Source organism: Orbicella faveolata, unplaced genomic scaffold, assembly GCF_042242905.1.
Source record: "Orbicella faveolata isolate gen_17 unplaced genomic scaffold, um_ofav_v1 contig_12, whole genome shotgun sequence".
NCBI lineage: Eukaryota > Metazoa > Cnidaria > Anthozoa > Scleractinia > Merulinidae > Orbicella > Orbicella faveolata.
In genome coordinates, this window is record NW_028301539.1 from 21,947,635 (window position 1) to 21,968,991 (window position 21,357).

A 21,357-nucleotide genomic window follows, 5' to 3' on the forward strand; every position below is an offset into this window, starting at 1 on the left:
ACACACGCAACATCCATTTTAAAGTGCACAATTTTAAATACCTGTTCTTTCTCGAATCGTTTGCTTGAAGACAGCAGATTCCCGACCTGAGCTTTGCCTTTCAAGCGGGCCGCTTGTCGCCATCTCGCCACTAAGGGGCCGCCTGCAATTATACGAGTGTTTATTTTAAATTATCTTTTCCTTCAAGCGAACGTTCCAGTTCAGCTATCGACCTCGAACAGCTCTGCTCACCAGTTACTCGTGGATTCTTCGAATTCCCGAAGTATGTAAATTTTGCATTTGAAAAGCGCCTTTCGAGTTTATCAAATATGTTGGAATAACAAAAGATCAGAAAGGAAAACAAACAAAGGAAAATCGGAGGCGGGAAACGCGTCAGTGGACACGGACAAAAACAAACTCCCTCGCTGACGACACGTCATCTCTAAATGTTATTGAGCATCTTGGAATTTAAAGTCAATAATGTTGTTTGAAATGAGAGGTAAGCGTCAAAAAGATTTACAAACTGTAAAACACCGGGCGCATTTCTTGATCAACGGTTGAGTTCTAAAATTTACGTGCTTATCAAATTGGGTTGTTGTGTGACCAATAAATGTCACGCAATATCAACATCTCAGAACGAAATGAGCCTTGCATTGACAAAACGCGTTACGGTTCGTCTGTGAAACGCTAAACAATCAGGAAAACTATGCATTCTTAAGTTTTAGACACATCATCGACAAATATAAACCATTCCTCTTTCTGTGTTTTCACCTTCCTGAAAAATGTTACCAAGTCTGTCATTGTAGTTACTATGATAAGTAGAACGTCAACTAAAATTGGTCTAGGAAGGTTCTCTGTCCAATTACTTATGTCACGTAAACACTTTCTTAGCAATTTTTAGCACAGATATAACTCTCTTCTAATATTTTATGTGGAAAATGTGTAGTCTTTGATCACCGATTTTCTTGTCCTGCATTTTCTACCGCTTGTTATTTTGTGTTTCCTGTTCTCAATACATGTAAGAGGGCAGGAAATTCAAGAGGGAAATTTCATGACTTTTGCCCGGGGGAGAGGTCCTCCGTAGTCGTAGATAGATATCTGTACGTTTTAGTTCGTGCTCGATACATAAGGAAGCTATCACCGCAGGACACAGATTACGCAGGCACAATTCTCGTCATGTGAGTGAACGATTTACCACTATTGTTGGAATTGGGTACAATAACTTGTAAGTGAAGCCTTAGCTCGATTTTTTTGCTGGTGTTTCAATTGTACGCTGTTTGTAGCGAATATATTATTTTATTGCAGCGAATCATTAGACCTTCAGACGTTGCTGATGTTCGAGTTTTGTGAATTAAATGTCGGTTTATTACCTGAATGTAGACAAGTTATAGAGCTTTATAGGCTCAGCCAAGAGTAGTTCCGTGGCAACTACAATATGTGCACCCCAGATTAAATCTCCTCCCCAGCAGTAGTTTTTCGAGCTTTTTTATCTCAAGAAAGGCGTGTTAAAGTGGCTCGTTTGGTTTGCAAATGTCTTTTTTTTTTTTTCGGGGGGGGGGGGAATCACGATAGTGTATTTTGCATGAACGCCTTTATCTCCCTGTTTTTTTTTTTTTTTTTTTTGGTGTAGGGGGAGGGGGGTCATGAGCAAACGATTAAGGGGAAAAAGGTAAGTGGAGGGATTTACTTCATTAGAAATGTAAACAGTCAGTCTGAAACTGTTATTAAAAATGGCGTATTTTCAGTCTGGAAATTGGTCAGGATTTATCTACAATTTTGACTCGACAGCTAACAAATAAACGGGCTGAGCTTAGGGGCCTAAATTTCGCCGGGGGGGGCGCCGGCGAGGGGGGGTCATGAGCAAACGATTAAGGGGAAAAAGGTAAGTGGAGGGATTTACTTCATTAGAAATGTAAACAGTCAGTCTGAAACTGTTATTAAGAATGGCGTATTTTCAGTCTGGAAATTGGTCAGGATTTATCTCCAATTTTGACTCGACAGCTAACAAATAAAGGGGCTGAGCTTAGGGGCCTAAATTTCGCCGGGGGGGGGGGGCGCCGGGGAGGGAGGTGAGATCACCTAATGGCTAACGCGCTGTACTCCGGAGCCAGCGGTCCAGGTTAGAGCCCCTGCTACGCCGGGATCATTGTGTTATGTGCTTGGGCAATACACTTTACTATCACAGTGCCTCTTTCCACCCAGGTAATATTTCAGTTTAGCCTGACTATTATGCAAAGGTTCAATTCAGTTTCGCTAACTCAAAATATAATTCCCTGAGCTTTCCTTGACCTGGAGGAATTTTTTCCCTGGCCACTCCTGACGCGTTGCCACTCTGATACAGTATTGCAAAAACCGTCCTTCCAGCGCTTATTAAAAAAGGTATAGGCATCGTCATTTTCAGTTCCAGTGACACAACTCTCTGTCTTAGCTTAACAGGAAAGTTATAAGTCTAAGCTGTAATCTATTCGAAGTAATGGCCACTGATGGACACTCATTGGCAACCACTTAAACTGGCTGTGCTCTCCGTCATCTGTGTGTGATAATGAAAAACACAGAGAGGTTGTGAGCAGACGTTAATCATGGTAAATTTTATTTTGCATTGGGACAAGGCAGACAGAAAATACTGAAGGGAAATGGAGGTCAGCTCTCTAGCCCTTAACACAGACATAAAGGCAAGAATATTTCTGCTGGTAGACAGATTTAAACAGCACTAAGAAAAAGAGCAACGTTTCTGAGCGAGCAAGACATATTTCGACAGAACTGTTTGCCATCATCAGTTATAAACTTGTGTTAACTAATTTTGCAAGCTGAATAAAGTTATTCATTTCAAGTCGATCAGCTCCTGGGAGACCCTTTTGCAGCAGTAATAACGACAAACCTCAAAGTTATCTATTTTTTTTCGAAAAAGCTGCGTTACTGACCTCAGGAGCAAGTCTCGTTGGCGAGTTAATCTTGACTATTACCCATCCGTTGACTTCATCCAGGCCCTCACGCCATTCCCGAAGTTCGTCTTCTTCCTGAATCCTGAGTTTCTGGAAGGTTTCATCGATTCTGCGAGAAAGTTGAACGCGTGGTGAATTCTAGATTTTCAACTGAGTGTCGTGAAACAAGGATCACACTGAATTAACACTCGGGCCAGTTACAAAGGACACAGGCGATCCAGTCAACCAACTTGAAGGAAGTAATTTTGCACAAAGCGCGGCAATGTTTATGTGAGCGAGTCACGATTAGTGTTGATTTCACTTCTGATTGGATAAGAAAATGGCGGGATTTTTTTGAAACCAGTCTTTAAGAGTAGTGATGCAAAACCAGAGCGGCAATACTTCTATTTTTTTGTTTTAAATTAGTCTCAATCTCTACCGCGGCCAGAGCTGCAGGCAATTCCGGATTTTTTTGTTGTTGTCGGCGCAACGCAGTCCGCTTAGCAACAGAGTTCAGTTTATTTCCATCCTGGGGGACCCAGGGGCTACTAGCCGGAACGAAGCGATATTTTCGGGCGAAAGTTTACTTCCATAGCTGAAGAGCCCCTGGGAACTTATTCTTACTGCACCAGTTCCAGAAGTGGGCGAATTCCGTCCCGCTTATTGGCCAGAAAAATATTTTTCTGGCCAATAAGCGAGGAGGTCCAGCCGGGTATCTCTGTCGCCTTCTTACACGAAGTGGTTTTCTACATCGATCGGCCTGCTTGGCCCGTACAGCGGGAAGATTCTCGTGGAGAGTTATAGAAAAAAAGATTCAACGAAGCCGAGGAAATCGTAAGTCGTAACATGGGGGCTAGGAAGCAATACTCTTCCATCAATTTTCTCGGCGGATTTATCGAAGGTATATCGTAAATTTTTATAGCTAATGTAGGCGATTTCTACACAGTTGTTTTTGGTTGCGGGGAAAGCTAGTCGTGTGCACAATCTTACTTATTATTTCTCCTCGATCGTTGAACAACTGAAACTTTCCACGATATGCAAATCAGCGTTGCACAGGCCACGCAACTATGTCGACCGAACGCGGGAACGATCGGCTAATTACGTTGCACGCACCTTCTTGCTATCGCGCCATACCAAAATGCAACTTTAGTTCGTCTTCTGTATGATGAATCCACAGTGTGAGGTCGATTGTTGCAGATTGTTTGGCTTTGCTTTTTTGGATAAACAAAGGAATCGAAATATTGTCGGGGAATTGAAAATTACCCTAATAATGATTATGCAGTAGTATTATTATGGTTGCCCGAAATAATTTTTACCTGAATTTCATTCTGAACGACAACAGCGATAGATCATAGCTAGAAATTATAGAGTTGTTGGGGAATTTACGCCCAACACTGTTGACAGCCATATTGCTAAGGGATTTTTGGTTTGGCGGGATAGCAAGAAGGTGCGTGCACCGTAATTAGCAGTAATTAGCCGATCGTTCCCAAGTTCGGCCGACATAGTTGCGTGGCCCGTGCAACGGCGATTTGCACATCGTGTAAAGTTTCAGTTGTTCAACGATCGAGGAGAAATAATAAGATTGTGCACACGACTAGCTTTCTCCGCAACCAAAAACAACAGTGTAGAAATCGCGTGCATTAGCAATATAAAAATATACCTTCGATAAAACCGCCGAGAAAATTGATGGAAGAGTATTGCTTCTTGGCCCCCATGATACGGCTTGCGATTTCTTCGGCTTCGTTGAATCTTTTCTTCTGAAACTCTCCACGAGAATCTTCCTGTACGGGCCAAGCAGGTCGATCGATGTAGAAAACCACCTCATGTAAGAAGGCGACAGAGTTACCCGGCTGGACCTCCTCGCTGATTGGCCAGAAAAATATTTTTCTGGCCAATCAACGGGACGGAATTCGCCCACTTCTGGAATTGGTTCGGTAGGAATAAGTTTCCAGGGGCTCTTCAGCTCTTGAAGAAAACTTTCGCCCGAAAATATCGCTCGCCCGAAAGTATCGCTTCGTCCCAGCTAGTAGCCCCTGGGTCTCCGAGGATGGTTTATTTCGTGTTGATCGCATATCTGGCCACGAAACTACAGAAAAGGCCGGATAATGTGACGGCTGAAGACTAAAGAAGGAAATCAACGCGAAAGTAATCCAGGATGTATCAAAAAATTTGCTCGGTTATTGTTTGTACTGCAACAAATGGACTGAAATCCTTAATATTCAGAATATAATATTTGTAAGCTCACTCAACGAAAAACGCAAACGTCTTACTACCTTCCAGTTTTCGTCGAGACTAACTCCTCTAGATTCTTCCACCGGTAGCTAAGATCCAGGACTTCTTTCTGTATCGCGGTCCTGTCGTCTTCTGGAAGATCTGAGTCTTTCAACAATTTGTCTTCAGTCTCCAGAGTATCGTCGAGTTCGCGTTGTTGAGATAACATTTCTTTGATGAAATCCTATAATGACAAGTCAATCAATCAGCTCAGTAAATAAGTTTGATCTATCTAAGTTTCCATTTACCTAACGCTTTTACATCTTGTTACAAAAATAAAACTGAAAGATTCCACTAAAGAGGAGGTGATCTATCCGGGAAAGATAAGAAGTGAAAAAGCCAACCACCAACAAACAAACAAGCAACCAAACATTAAAAAGGTAAACAGCGCGCCATATGACCCCACTGGCATGTTCGCCCCGGAACTTGGGGAGAAGGTTTATTTTGGTATAGATCTAAGAAAAGTAAAGGCATGCCAATTTGTCAAATTTTATATTTTAAAAAGTTACCTCAAGATCATATTTTTGTTTTGTAACGGTGTCAAGATCTTGTGAAATCGGAAACTGAGTGTTCAGCTTATTTTCTGCCGATGAAATCCAAATCATGAGAGAATCTCTCTTTCTTCTCAAGTCTTGGGCATCATAGCTCTGTTCCTTTTTAAGCAGAAGAACTTGCACACTAAAAAACAATTATAAACTGAAAGTTAGCATGTAGGCTATCAAACAACTAACAGCGGACAAAAGCACTATTTCTACGTTTTTTACAGGTAAAACTCCTAACTCGATAAAATCCTAAAATCATGATGTAAATGTCAAATTGTCGATTGCACCAAAGAAACGTCCTGTTTTCATTCAGCAAAGGAAATTCAGTAGTAAAGTCATAATTGCATCTGCAAACGGCCGGCAGAGCAGATACAGTCAAAATTCTAATACACCACTCCCCCCCCCCCCCCCCAACCACCTCCCGCCACCTCATGAGAAAATCTCTTGAAGAGAAAGGGAGCGCTGCCCTAGTCACATATAAACACAACAGGTCTGAACGACAAGAAGCACATGTCATCCCTCTAAACTCCATACACGTTCACATATGAACTGAAGATCAGAGGTCCTACACGTTTACAAACAATGGTCAGAGGTCAAAGTGAATAACATCAAATAGAAATGGTGTTGAAGATCTAAGTACTAACATTAGTTGTCTGCCAGAGGTCAAAGTGGCTAGTCTGTTCCACTCGTCATGTAGCGCAATCATCTTTTCGTGGACTACTTTCCTTTCCTTCTCAGGCACGGAATCGTCGTCGATAATCTGATTTCCCTCGTCGATAATTTTGTTTACGTCCTCTACTTTGGTTTCCATTTCTTCAATTAAATCCTACAAACACAAAGCAGCGCAGAATACGAGGAAAGCACGTCAAAATCTGCTTATATCGCTTGACGACATTTTATCAATTCTCGTGTAAGACGGGACACCGAATGAAAATGTAATTAATAGCAACGCCTTAGTTGCACGACTGACTGCTGCCTGCTGCCAGAGCTCCGCTTATGCACAGACTAAAACACACACTGATATTTTTATAGTTCTTGACTTTACCTCAATAACGCTTTCTTGCCTTTTTATTCCCCTGAACGATGCCTTAGGGGAGGGTGGACGGGAACCCAGCATTACGTATCTGTCGTTCACCCACTGATAAAGAATGTCGCCTCGTTCGTGCCAAGTCAACAAGTTTCTTCGTTTCGCTTCAGAAGCCTCAAGTGATACTTCGAGTCTAAAATACCACACAAAAGTTAGTGCAACGTACTGAATAAACTGTACATTTAATAGTGATCATTCGTAAGGGTAAGAACATTAATCAAAGTGGGGTAGCATTTGAAACATGGAATTTGACGGCATACTTGAAAGGCAATGTCCCCACTGTGTGTAGTTAGTGTGAATAGTAGTTGGTGTGAAGTTCGACCTAATTATAATTCCAAGATGGCGGTGAAGAGTTGCAAAAAGTAATCACATTTTCCACTCGGAAATTTGGACTACCTTCCAAGACGTTCCGTTTACTTTGAAAATTTCCCGGTCGGTCGAGCTATTTACATTCTTACCCAAATCGCAAATCGGATGGGTAAATGGTAAACAACTCTTGCCTTCCACTCAGCAACAGGCATTACAACATTTTTCCTTATGAGCATAACAAAGCTCCCAACGTCAAAAAGTTCACCTCCCTCTCCACCGCTACTTTTCCATTGTCAGGGTTTTTCTGCTGCCCACTTAACTATCGACACTACCTTGCATATTCGTCTCGAGAGACTCTCAAGATTGTGTTTCCTCTTTCGTCCAGTAACGCTACATCTTCACACAGCTCTTTTCGATTATCATTACTAAAATCCTCCTTTGATGCCAGACCTCTGCCGTAATCTAAAATCTTATTAAAATCAGGTTCAGTGTATTCAAAGCTGGCCGTTAGCTCCTAAAAATAACAGGAAAAAATAAAATGAATTACTTAGTACAAAGAAATGGCATCAACTTCCATATGCATTTCAACCTAGAGCCAAAGATGTTCCAGTTCTAGTCTCATTTTGTGCTGAGTTGCTGCAATTTTCATCATACATGAAGGCCCCGTCCACACTTATGTGTTTTCATAGGAAAAAAGCACCGTTCTCGATGCGTTTTGCTTGCTGTCCACGTGCAGTAAAACGATCGTTGTCAAGGGAAACGCATACATTTGAAAACGCCGTCCAGGGTAGGGAAATTTGAAAACGGAGCCCTATCTATTACTGTACGCAGCAAAAACAGAGCCTTTCAAAAACGTTAATGCCATTCACGTCATATGCGCATGCGCAAATGATGGTTGTGATATATCCCTTTGCGAATCTATGTTTTGGGGTGTTTTAGTGCGGAAGGGGAAAATGCTGCCAAAAGGATTGCCAAGACAGTATTGAAGACTCGACTCTTTCATTTCATCGATTCCAAAACACAACGCAGTAAAAAACAAGAAACATTCTTCCTTCCTTTCTTTGGTTTTGCGTCACTACTCTCTATGATCGGTTTGAAAAACTCGAAAACAACACAAACATCGATCAATTATTTTTGCCAGGGCTTAACTGTGTGCCAAACGACAAGTGTATACCTTAGAAAACACGGAGCCATAACAAATATTAATCGTTTTTTAAAAACGATTGAAAGATAAAAAGCTCTTCTGTTTTCAATAGCCTGCGCTATGTTACCATCACATTCTCTCCTTGCGAATGGTTTTCATTTGGTACCCTTTTCCTTTAATCAACATTTAGACTTCTAGCCCGAGTTTTCTGTGGGCGAATAATTAACAAGGCGTAGCCGAGTTGAACACCATTCATACAAAACGAGGGCGAGTAGTCTAATTGTTCTAGTAGCCACTCTAAAGGATTACAGCACAAAACCTACAATTTTGAGTAAGTTTAAGCCTAAAATTAAAAACCACTTTCCATTACAAGAGCAGCACGTGCGTGATTTTTGTCTATCAGCGAATAGAAAACGATGAGAGAACTAATCACATTCGCAGATTTCTAATAGAACACAACTGAGTGGCTACTGAAAAAGTTTAGAGTGCTCCCTTAACATTGCACATTAAACGGATCTACACCTTCAGCTTGAGATAGCAGTTTTCTATTTCCTCGGGACTCTTTGCGTTCTTCCCTTCTTGTATTATTTCATCAGCAGCATCCAGCTCAGACTTTAGGAAGGTGCATTTCTCGCGCCAGTCTTCCATAATTTCCGTTTCATGGTCCATTGTCTTCAAACGTCCTTGAAGTCTAGGAGACGTAACAACACATCACAAGATGTTGCACAAAAAGATGGAGGGAGTGGGGAGTCGTCCACACATATATGTCTACGCACATACTTTAACCCTTGGAAACACATACAAATATTTTTGTTCACACAAGTCCAGTTTCATTTTCAGTCCAGCGATGGTCTACGCGGTATCGTTTACGCCTGTCCACACGTAAACAGCAAAGAGTCTCGTAAGGCTAAAATATCAAGAAACATAGGAGACCTGGATACGAGAGCATGCGTAAATTGCTTATTCATTCGACGAATTTGTATTTTATTATATTTTAAAGACTTCTTCGATCTCACGACAGCCACGCTAAAACTAAACATGTAACAATCGCATGTTGAACCATTTCTAACCTGTCTTGCTGGTCGTTGATGTCGTTTTGTAGAATTTGGAATTCCTGTCCAAGGCTGTCCACCTCCTGCTTTATTTTGTTCTTTTCCTCTACATTAAATTGGTTATCCGCGAGGAGGTTATTGCTGTAATCGGAACAAGACTGGATCCCGGGAAAAGCGGTCACAAATACGTCCCTACATTTCTAAAGTTAAGATTAAGGTAGTTAATAAAACAGGTAGAGTCTGCATATGCGCAATAAGACACGACGTGGAGGGTTCAGATTTTTTCAGATTTCAGATTTTTTATTAATTGACACTATTTACAGACATATTTCACTATCGCACACTATTACAAAAAATTCATTAATTAAAATAAGGAAAATATGATAATAATAAAACCAAAACAAAATGTGCTCAGGGACTGAACGACAAAGCAAGTGAGTAGTGAGCAAGCCAACACGTGATAGAAGAAATGGGTGAACAAGAGGACGAGTGAGCAAGTGAAAGAGTAGGTAAAAATGCCTAGAATAGCTACAATAATTAGCTGCCTAAATAAGCAGCCAAATGAATACGTGAGTAAGAGGGCGATTAGTTTAGCGACTAAACACGCTCGTGATTAAAGAAACTTAATTAACCTTAACTGGTTTAGCCACTTTTTTTCACCTGTATCTCCTCGAGCTGTTCTTGTATTTCAGACGTGGTAAAGGGATCTGTAGATTTAATCTCATCAAGTTGTGAACGGCTGTCAGCAATTACAGTTGATGACTTCTGTGTAATCTTGCGCCACGTATCTAGCTTGATCGTTCTTTCGGTCCCTTCCTCTCTAAAGATTACAAATTCAAAATCACCGAAAGGTAAGGTCTTCGAGCCGAGTGCCCCATCAGGCAGTCTTCTCCCGCCTGGGTTCCCCAGGGCGTACTCCCAGAAACATTGGGTAGGGTTATGATGCCCGCTTCCCAAACCTTTAGGCTCTTTAAGACCAAAATCTGCGATTTTACCTACCTTATTTATGACCTGACCAAAAATTCGATACCCTACTGACGACCTCACTCTTCAATCAATACCGTGTTTCAGACCTGCCTTGTAATTAGTTCCCTAGTTCAGACCAGTGTTAAAGGAAATGCATATTTGCTTTTATTAGATGGGATAGCTTCTTTTAACAGTCATAATAATTCATGACTAGAGTGTAAAAACCATTCCCTATTTGAGACCCAAATAGCCAAAATCGACACCCTATAAGGCTAAAAACCATACCCTTTGGGGCCGCACATACCAACATAATCCAAATAGGGGAGTACCCCCCCCCCTTCTCGAGCTGGATACAGCCCCTGTATAGCGCGGGAAAGGGAGAATTCAGGGACTGAACTAACCTAAATCTGATTGCACTTTAGCTGATAGATGATTAAAAGATTTGCGCTAAAACCAATGAAATTACCTCAATACGTCATTGATCCTGTTCTTGAGATCCTCGTATCTGTCTTCGATGTCGTGTACGTCTTTGAACAATCGATCTATCTGATTGATATTAAGACTTTCACTTTGTAAAAGTTTATTTCCGCTGTCCATAACATTTGTTGCCTCCGACTCAAGAGCACTAACCTCCTCGGCGAAGGCCTGCAAAGAACGCAATGAGAGAAAAATGATATGTTGAAGCATCAGTTGGAGAATTTAGAAGCACTGATTCTAAATGGTTTTATTTCACTCCCTTTATGCAAAATTTACTCCTTTAACGCATCCAAAAATCCTAAATAAATGTATTCAAATCTTAAAAAAATCAAGAAAAGTGTTCAAAATTTCAACTCTACCTATTGCTGCTGTTAAAATTGTTTCACTCACTTTAAAGTCGTCCGGCCTCTGATCTTGTTCTTGATTACGCAACCTTTCCTCGCACAAGTCAAGTTTGTTGTTCAAGTCATCTCGCTTTGTCTCCCAGTCGCGGATCTTGTTTTGCTTTTCCATCTCCTTGTAGAGTTTATCGAGGCTTAAGAGATAACAGTGGCCAGGAAATACGTCAGGTTATGGAAAAATTTAATGATAAAAAGCTATGCAGTTTTGATTTCAGTTTCACACCTCTTCAATGAGACTTTTTGTTTCTATGTCATTTTGCCCATTAGTTTTGACTCAGGCTAAGGTCGAACTTCTCGAATATTTGCAGTGAACTGAAAAAAACCTTTGTAATTTGGAGAAATAAAACCTCTCACGATTAATCTTCACTTGATTTTTTTTTAAGTGCTTTTCCCTACACACCAGTTTGAGTATTGTGAAAAGGTATGCTCGATTGATCTTATTCCAAAACAAAAATAATAAGAATATCCCCGAATATCCAGTCCAATTAGTCGCTATTCCGATTCTGGAATATATTCTAAGCATTTTACCGGCAGGAAGCAGAATGTACCAAGAATAATGACGTCACTTCCTCTTTGTGTCGCGGCCTTTTTTGAGCCAACAAGAGGTAGAAATAGTCTGCTGTTAAATAGTCGAATATAGATTTTTTAAAATTTTTATTTCGGCAGCACTTACACTTCATTTCATTAAAAGTCACTTGCATTACAAAGATATTTGCTAAGATAAACTACTGTAGCTAGGATAGGTGTACTCTTTGCTTTTTTTACACGGCTGATTTACTTTTAAAAATATAATTAGAAACTTTGCATCTATTTCTTATATGTAAAAGTAACTTTTTTTAATTTACAATACACTGCAATAATAATCGAATATAGATAATAACAGAGATTACAAACCTCTCTTGCTCGTCGTCAATAAAGTTTCTCAAGTGGTCATAGTGTTCCAACAACTGCGCCGTGTCACGTGTGATTTTCTCTTTCTCGTTGTCGTCAAGCAGATTGTCTTGTGTCAGCTCTCTTCCGCACAAAATGACTTCCTGTAGGAGAGGCTCGCCTGCTCTCAATTCAGGGTCACATTCCTGACGAGCAAAGATTACTCTTAGCAAGCCGAATCTGAATCCTCCGTAGGGAAAAAAGATGGCGACTGGTACATTAACCCACAATTCTTAGCGCATGAAAACATTATCAACGTTCATGGACACGTGCAGCAAACTTCTACATTATTCGAACCTATACTGGCATACACTATGTCGTTAGCACAGGGACAAACATTACAAACAAATATGGCTTTCCTTGCACTATATGGGCTGTGTAAGGTTCGCATGGCATTGCAGCAAAATGTACAGTCATTATCGTTTTTTCCTACGGAGGATTCTAAAAAAAAGGACACAGGGAGAAGTTCCGGTAAAGAGCCCTCCATCTTCTCAAAACTCAAAAGCATGTATCATCCTGAAAAAATCTCTGCTATATACCAAGAGAACGTAATACCATAAGGAATACAATAGAGATCTAAGAAAGTGCAATTTCTTTCAAATAAAAACAGAAGTTTACACGGTTACATAAGCCATTACAAAACATTCGGTATAGAGTTAACAGAAATACAACAAAAACTGTGCATACTTACTCACAACGTCCGAGAAATTTGTACTTTGACAGTTTTCTCAATAAAAAGCTTTTTTAAATGACCAACACCAGTTATGCATAAATGGCGAAACCAACGTCTTCAAAGAAGGCATGGGAGTGGCTCACTGATTGGGACCAAACAATTCAAAGCCAAAAATGCTGTACCCAATCAAAGAACTGAATCTAAATGTGACTGAAACTTGTCCCATACGAGTGATCTCCCAGGTTTAGATGTGTTATTCTTGCAAGCTGACCCCATAGGGATTATGCCGCTAGGTTTACCTCACGTCGTCCCGGATCAGTTCCCCTCCCCCATGTCCCCGGGTATGGATGTTAACTTGAAAACCATATGAAATTTTAATAAATGTGGTATTCCTGTATATATATTGCTCCCCCATGTCCCCGGGTATGGATGTTAACTTGAAAACCATATGAAATTTTAATAAATGTGGTATTCCTGTATATACCGAAAATTTTCAGATGAAAAATCCTTTTCACATGTAAGATCCTCAGTTTACGTAACAAGTTTCAAAACGCAAAAATGCGATGTCAGCTCCACACCCCCATTCCAGCCCCTGCAAACTGGACAAATACAAGCCCTACCCTTAACTTAAGAATTATACCGCAGATATCGTGAAGTTCTTGCACTTGTTTTTACCTTTACAATGTTCTGCTGTTCATTGACCTCTCGCATGTCGTTTGCCGCTCCCTTAGCTCTTAGGTTTTCTAACTTTTCCAAGCAATTTCTTAAAATAAGAACAAGAGCGTTTCTTTTTTCCTGAAAAGTAGCAAATTTAGCGTCTTTCTCGTCCAGTTGGTCAAGGCTGAAAAAGAATGAAATACGCTAAAACATCATTAGTGTTAATAACAAAAGGATAGTCAAACTGCCTCACTTCTGGAAACTGGTCTTCTCTAAAACCAGCGATGTCTGAACTTTGCAGAATGTATGCTGAAATATTACCAGCACCAACAGTAGTAATGAATAGCTTTCAATTTAAAAGCGAAATAAACTGTTAGAGATAACGAGTTAACTTTATATTTGCTTATGTTTATTTTATTTATTTTTTATTTATTTATTTATTATTTTATTGTTATGTTTCTTACTTTTTTCTGATATCTTAACGTTGTTCTTTGAACCCAGGCAGATCGGTACTTCATATGGTGTTTATCGTTTGATTAAGGATAGTTCTGTATAGATCTACTACGGGTGGCTGACGATTCAATAATTTTTTTTGCGGTTTTATGGACCGGGACGCAGTCGAGGTCCATATACACAGAAAAAAAAAAGATCGAAGCCAATATCCAGCCATATTGGCCGATCATACTGGGTCTGTAAAGGATTTATTACATGTAATACAGGACACCATCTTCTCGCTGGATACAGTGGGTAGTCTCGAGAGGATAAGATATCCTTAACTTGCCCGCTCAGGTAGTCAATCACAGCGCATGATTTTGGTTAATTAATCTTGCCCTCGAAGCTAACCATGTCATAAATACTTGTTTTTACTGACCGTAAATTAACTCCAGTACCGTAGAGTTTTCTTCCATTTCTTCCTCCTTGAGGCGAGTATTCTCTCAAGCCATGATATAAACTGGTCAGATACATGATGATTGACTTCTTGTCTGGTTTGTCAACGTCGATATCTTATGGAAAAATAAATAAACAAATAAATAGATAAATAAATTCAACTCCCATTTTTTATTCACAACGAACAACGGTGTCGTGATGACACCAAAACGTTGATTTTTATCGTTTACTTCGCTTGCTTAAGTAAATGTATAAATAAATAACTAAATAAAGAAATAACTAACTAACTAACTAACTAACTAACTAACTAACTAACTAAATAAATAAATAACAACAGAGCAAAAGGAGGAACGAGTTTGCTCTTACACAATCTGACCGACATTAAAGATGGCGTTGTGACGTTTCGAGTGTCCCGCCTTAGGTCAAAGCAAAGAAGCTAATTCTATATCTGATTCTGTTTCACAGGACGTTTCAATTTCCTTTCCTCCTTCACTCTCCTCTCCCTCTCATAACGTGTAATTCCTCCTCTTTGTACTAAAACAAAACCTCGACATAAGTGTCTTCCAAATAAAGTTAATATCTTTGCCAAGTTTATGAAAGGTGCCTATTGTTTACATTTTGTTTCTGTTGACATATTCTTGACATTTATTTCTGTACATATCCTTTATGCATTATGCATTCAAATTACCAGTTTGAAAAAAGTAAAAAAAGCACAGAATTTGGAGGATTTTTTTAAAAGACTTCTCATATGGAGATATGCATTCACGGCCCATGGTCTGTTGCACACGAGAACTATTTTCAAATTCATTGGCTATACATTGTTGCTATCTACGTTTCAAACGTTGTTTCACCAAGGGCACCGTGCTATGTATCATGGACAATATAGTCAAATGCAGCTGTTCAGATAAAGCGCTTTTTTCTGCTGACATTTCCAGCATGCAGAAATGAGTATTTTAATGCAACTTTAATTTCGCAATCTCTTATTGTTGGAAAACCACTTTTTCGTAACAAGTAATGAATCGTTATTCAAGAGAAAATTTTCAATGCGTCTTGCAAAAGTAGCTGAATTTATTGTTAAGAGAAACAGTAGCTATGTTCTTTCATTTATTCGAAATACAGAAAAAGTTTTAGTTTCCTTTAAGCTTGACGTTGCTGCACTTAATTAAAACGCAAGTCTCATTTTCGATAGAGCCTTCCAAAATCTACCTTTCTTCGTTAACAGCAAGAATAATAACAGAGTGACAATAATTATGCCACTGTTTACTTTTAAAATAAACTTGTTCACATTCAGGAAACCTAACTTTCGGAAAAGCTTTCAGCTTTTTAAATTACTTTCCAGTGAAATTAAGCTCTACAAGCAATTTCTACATAACTAAACTTTCAATACCAAGACTGCTTATTTGCAATTCTCCTCGGTTTCTTAAAGGAAGATTACACTAAATTTATTGAGTTGCGCCTCAAGACCTTTTCTTACACGTATGCGGTGCCTCCCACAAAGAAAAAATAATTCATATAGACATTATACAACAGCGGTTTCCCATTAGTAATCAAAACAATTGCTTAAAAGAACTGTTCCTTAATTGGATTAAGGCAACGCATAAATTAAATAATCGCACAGTTGTAATTAGGAACGCCATTATATATAAAGTAAAGATAAAACTTTAACCATTTAAAAATAAAATTCAGTCGAAACCTTAGAGACTTCGGTTACGGAAAAAAATCGCAAGACCTTGAGAAACTGGTACTGGCGAAAAAGTAAGTTTAAATATCATTCGATTGACAATGTTAATTTTTTTCTAAATCAACTAAGCATAATGCCCTCGATCGTTTCAGGAAAGCTATTTACACCTGCAATAAGGAACACTAGAAACATTGGCACTTGTACAAAAAGGGCTTTAGGAGATAGGAAAGAAAATTGGCTGCTGAAATATTTCAATTATGATGGAGCGAATTGCCTCACATGGCTAATTCCTAACTCCATACAATACAGTGAATGTGACGACTGCAAAATTTCTGTTAAAATGACACTTAAGTTTTATCAGAAGAGTACAAGGCTCTAAAAGTAATCGAAAAAGGCTAAAAATGTTATTGTGATCTATTTTTTCAGTTTGAAATAACAAAAAAAACGATGAATGATATTTTAGAAACTCGCATTTTAGAAATTCGCATATGTCCCAATATTTCACAATACACCCAGAGGTATTTCATTTTTCTTTTCATTTTTAAATGTATTATTTAACATGATATTCATTATATGAAAAAGGAAGACGGGAGGGGTGGCAGCAGCAACTTTTTCTCACCTTCAGGGTCGAGCAGCCTCGGTACTGAAAACTCTTTGTTAGCCACATTAAATGCGTGGTCAAGGTTGGTTCGGTTATCGTTTCCCATGAGGCTTTCAAATTGAAACAGTTCGGGCCTGGAAAATATAGGCAACTTGTCTCAAAGTCAAATTAGTTTTGATTAGCGCTGTAAGAAAGACAAATTATAGCGAAACTACATTTTTAGACACCTTCTCTCTTCTCTTTGGCCCTTCTGCGCAGAAGGGAAAAGGAGAAGAACGCACCTTTGTGCACGAATGAGGAAACGGAGGGCTCTGACTTCATGAACGAGTGGAACCTAAGCAAAACTGGTGTACGTGGTGTTTTCCGCCTCAGGCAAATTTCTTCAGGTTAGTCTAGGGAGCCCCTGGTAGGTGAATTCCCCCACTCATGTCCGATACTCCCGGGGGTAGGGCTTGCCACAAGTTGCTCGGCAACTTTTTGGCAACTTTTCGTATTTCGAGCAACTTGTTTTGTTTCCAGCAAGTTTTTGCATTCTGAGCAATTTCTAGTTTTCCAGATATCGGAGCAGCTTTTAGTGCTTTAATTGGCCATGCTTCCATATTTTACAATTTGTGAATTTCTTTAATTTTTTTTAAAAATGTTTAACAATTTTTGTAAGGAATTTTTTAAATTTTTTTAAAAATTTTTTGAAATTTTTTTTAACGAATTTTTCAAAAACTTGTTTTAAAATTGTTTTGAAAAAGTTTTGATATTGTATCCGTAGTATGTACGCATACGTATTGTGAACAAATTTATTTAGCGACGCTGGTTACAACGCAAAATTGCACAAAAATGCTTCGAAATGTTACTTGTGTTGTACAGATTGCATATTTTTTCATCAGACCGAATAAAAGAAAAAAGGAAAAAAATTTTTTACTTTTTTTTAGCAACTTTTGAGCAACTTTCGTTACAAAAAGCAATTTTTGACTATTTTTGGAGAACGTTTGAGCAACGGTTTGAGAAATTTCGGGCAACTGTTTGGGAAATCTCGCGCAACTTGTGGCAAGCCCTACCCGGGGAGGGGAGGGGGGGTACTCCCAGAAAAATTGGGCGGGGGTGTGTGGCCCGCTTCCCAAAACCCTTTCCCTATTTATGACCAAAATCTGCGATATTCCGTACCCTATTTATGACCTGACCATAAATTCGAAACCCTATTTATGACCTGGTCCTTAAATCAAAACCTTGTTTCAGACCTGCGTTATAATTAGTTCCCTAGTTCAGACCAATGTTAAAAACTGTAAACATATTGGTGAAGGGCTTTTGTTGATTTTCTTTTTAATAATGACGAAAAAATGGCGTCTACTTAAATCAAATACCCATATCAAGGCTAGAGTGCAAAAACCATACCCTATTTATGACCAAAATGGCTAAAATCAACTAAAATCGATACCCTATTTATGACCAAAACGGCTGAAAAACCATACCCTTTGGGGCCGCACATACCTACATAGCCCATATAAGGGAGTACCCCTCCCCCGGGAATACACCCGACCTGAGTCGGGTCGACACTTCATCTAGTCGTCCCGTCATACCAGAAGTCAGATCGCGATATTCACAATGGAAGAGAATTCGTATTACCGGAGGTCAGTTTGTCAACCCGGCATATTCTGGAAGAGATTTTTTTTGTTAACAATGGTTGCCTCTAACAGTTGACGCCCTTTTAAAAGATTTTCCGAGTGACGCATGACTTCTCGTACTTTTCAAAATTCACTGCTTGTAGCAGCTGTGTGTGTTTTAACTAACTTGATAAATTTGACATTTCTGAAGAAAAAGTATGTTTTCTTATGGGAGATGTATTTTATCTGGTCTACTCAACCTCTACAATCGTCCGTTGCACCAAGGGGTATTGGTAGTAAAAAATGATTCAAAAAATAATGTTTTACGCAGAAACGTTACTAACAGAGGTTAATTGAAATTTCTGTTGATTTGAATATACCATAAGGATCTTATTCTAATATTGTGCAAACCAAGATTCATAAAATGATATGCCACCATGAGCTTTCTCCGCAACGATACACCTCCTCGAGGAGATTTAACAGATTTAGAAATCGTCAACAACGCTCGAAACGAACCTCGTTACAAGTAGGATTCGTTGATGCAACATACAGTTCAACCCCAATTATACGGCCAAAGGGATAGTGGCCACTTAATAGAAGTAAAAGTAACAGAAAAGGTCTCATCGGGATTTTGATTACTGGCCGCCTAAAAGGGGTGGCTGTTTAATAGGGATTCGACTGTAGTTCTTGAATTTAATGCACAGTTTAGCAAAGTTCGCAGTTTTCAATTGACACACTTTTGAATGGCGGTACAAGTACACAAATCATCCACCAAAGACTTACTTGTGTGTGTGGATGATGGCGTTGAAAGCCAACCCGTCTTTCCAACTTGAAGAGAAGTCTTTAAGTCTAACGACATCCTCGTATCTGCAAACAATATCTCTCGGCTTGGTCAGGACAATTGTTAAAAGCACGATTACTTGTAAAGATGTAGGAATATTATGAGAACAGTAGGTTCGTATTCCTGATTGGTGAAAACAGTAATCCTTGTTAGTCAGCGCTATAATTAGGCTGGTAGCAGCCTCAAGAAAGACGCATACAAAATCCTATGAAACAATGTAATAATTCTATATACCATAAGGAACTGCAAGGACTTAAAAGAACTCAAAAGTCTCCAAACTCAAACTCCATCTTATTTCATCCGAACAATTTCAATAACAGCTCATTTGTATCAAAGCGCTGTCCACAATACAAAGAAATCTTCTTTGTGATGCATCCTGCTTTGTCACGGTGATAGTTTCTTTGTCGAAATTTTTCTCTGCAAAGAATTAGCTTTACGTTTCACAACAGCTGCTATATATATTTTTTATTGTGTATTTTAGCTGGTCCGTAGGGCGAGTAAAATTAAGCCTTAGTGAGATCTGCGTTACATTTGTATTCCTTTCGCGTGTTTTTGTCATACATTAGAAAGTCTGGGTTAGTGATCATGTTGAATAGAGTCTGAAAAAGCATTACTCAATTCCTCACCCTTCAAGGGATGTCTGACACCAGGAAAGAAGTTTCTTCTCGACTTCAAAATCCATAACGTTAGTGTCTGAGCCATTCTCTGTCATCACACCGTGAACCTGGATGATGGTTAAAAAACATGGCAAAGGTTTGAAAGAAATAATTGCCAGATTGAGCAGCGAAAGAGAGACTTCTAGAATCTTCTCTGCTAAGTTAACACGTCAAGAGGAAGGTGCGCAATTTAGAGGAATCCTTCCCCGCTCCCTTCAGTTGAGATTGGGTGTTTTACTCTAAGAACACTGAACTCTAGTTCAGACTCTCTAGGTTTCGCTTGGTAGCACAGCACTGCAGCACAGCAGTCGTACCTCGTAAACATGGGATTATTCAGTGCAGGGATTGAAGGAAGCTAGTAGGTTGTTAGGGAAAGGTTGCGACGAGAGAATTGTGGTAGGTCAGTCTCATCACTTTTGCTAGGGGCAGTTGTAAGAATCTGAAGCTGCAACCAGCTTTTAGTATGCAGGCTAAGTGAAATGTTATCATGAAACACAAATGAGGTTGAGTATACCGTGAAATATTCCACGAGTGCTATATTCGTGATATACCAGCAAGAATCCCCTAGTACGAATTCCCATAAAGCTGATAGAAAGGTAAGCCGTAGAATTAAAAACAATGTTGTCTCGACAACGATGTCTCGACCGGATCCTAAATATATTTTATTACAAATTCAGACTATTGGACAGGTTTAATTTGCCGAACAAGCGCATAAAAATCTGCGACGAACGCCGGAAAATATTGACGAATATGCAACACTCGGGAAAATTAAGGCATGGGTCAGCAATTATTTTCCTCAAAACAGTTGGGGGGTGGTCTACGTTCTGAGGCTTGGTTCATAACAACATAAACTTTTGGGAGACAAATACATCTTCTAAAGTGATTATTTTTGACTTGTCAAACTTATGCAAATTAGGTCACGTGACTTGATAGGGCCAAAAAAACGTGGAAAATCTTTAAGCAAAAATGGGAACAGTTTGCAAAAAGAAGGCTTCAACATAACTGGTACGGGATAAGTCCTAATGACAACAGCAAAGGAACTGTGCTTGGCAATTGTTGAATAGTTCATTATTTCTGGAAATAAACGGTTTCCTCTACTAGTACCCAGTCCCCCAATAAAAGTGATTTGTCTTTTTAAAAGTTCCTATTTACGTATCTTAACTTTTCCAAGCGCAGAAACGATGTATCTAATGACCCTAAACTCATGAAACTAACATCAAAGTTTAAGGACATAAGAAAAGTGTTCCCATTTAACAAAAGAGATTATTTGGCTTGAAGAGACCACGTGACCTAATTTGCATATTTTCGACATTCCAAATTGACACAAACTGTCAACCTTTTGACCTGGCAAAGTTTCATGCTGCTACAACTAAAGCTTCAAAAGATACACTACCCCCTAACTTTCCGGATGAATAACTGGAGGCCCTTGCCTTAATTTACTTGAGCAGTCAGCTTTCCAGCATCCTGATTGGTTGTTTGTGAAGGCAAGAGATAAATTCTCATACACCTTATCACTGATATCTTTCCTTACCTGGAATCGTAGAATAATGCTCCAAATGAGTCCAAGGATAGGGGTGCTTTTTCCATCAACAATACCACTATTGCTGATTCCGGCAATGTTGACCTTAAGATGGAAAATGGATACATAATAAGGTAACTAAATGTTACACAAAAGAGGGGACAAAG

General features: G+C 39.3%; 2 protein-coding genes across 3 annotated transcripts in view; both read right to left on the reverse strand.

Annotated features, from left to right (window-relative positions):
• The window catches only part of LOC110053498 (uncharacterized), a 51,906-nt gene extending 51,621 nt beyond the window's left edge, over positions 1-285 (reverse strand). The window contains exons 1-2 of one of the 2 annotated variants that reach the window (XM_089282839.1): positions 232-248; positions 42-142 (exon numbers count right to left, since the gene is read on the reverse strand). In XM_089282839.1, the coding sequence (XP_089138965.1) occupies positions 42-123 (82 nt within the window). In that variant the 5' untranslated portion in view covers positions 124-142; positions 232-248. Of the gene's footprint in view, positions 1-41 lie in introns of both variants that reach the window. The other variant, XM_089282840.1, reaches the window with a different exon arrangement.
• A 1,528-nt stretch (positions 286-1,813) lies between these two features.
• On the reverse strand, positions 1,814-21,289 carry LOC110053509 (uncharacterized). Its single transcript, XM_089282842.1, has 19 exons — positions 21,203-21,289; positions 19,642-19,739; positions 18,958-19,041; positions 16,598-16,713; positions 14,281-14,413; positions 13,428-13,593; positions 12,044-12,225; positions 11,139-11,283; positions 10,738-10,916; positions 9,966-10,125; positions 9,324-9,505; positions 8,776-8,944; positions 7,442-7,623; positions 6,759-6,933; positions 6,358-6,539; positions 5,681-5,849; positions 5,174-5,355; positions 2,901-3,030; positions 1,814-2,509 (listed from the first exon to the last, which is right to left on the reverse strand). The coding sequence occupies exons 2-19, from the start codon at positions 19,725-19,727 to the stop codon at positions 2,471-2,473; spliced, it is 2,661 nt and encodes an 886-aa protein (XP_089138968.1). The 5' UTR covers positions 19,728-19,739; positions 21,203-21,289; the 3' UTR covers positions 1,814-2,470.
• Between the last annotated feature and the right edge of the window lie 68 nt (positions 21,290-21,357).

What these genes read in the sequence shown, in the direction of transcription:
- LOC110053509 (XM_089282842.1), bottom strand. Translation starts at nt 19,727, where the DNA reads ATGACAGAGAATGGCTCAGACACTAACGTTATGGATTTTGAAGTCGAG. An exon ending in TGTCAGACATCCCTTGAAGG is followed by an intron (nt 19,042 to 19,641) that starts GTGAGGAATTGA and finishes TATTGTTTGCAG; the next exon opens with ATACGAGGATGTCGTTAGAC. An exon ending in ACCTCTGGCAGACAACTAAT is followed by an intron (nt 5,850 to 6,357) that starts GTTAGTACTTAG and finishes ATTGTTTTTTAG; the next exon opens with TGTGCAAGTTCTTCTGCTTA.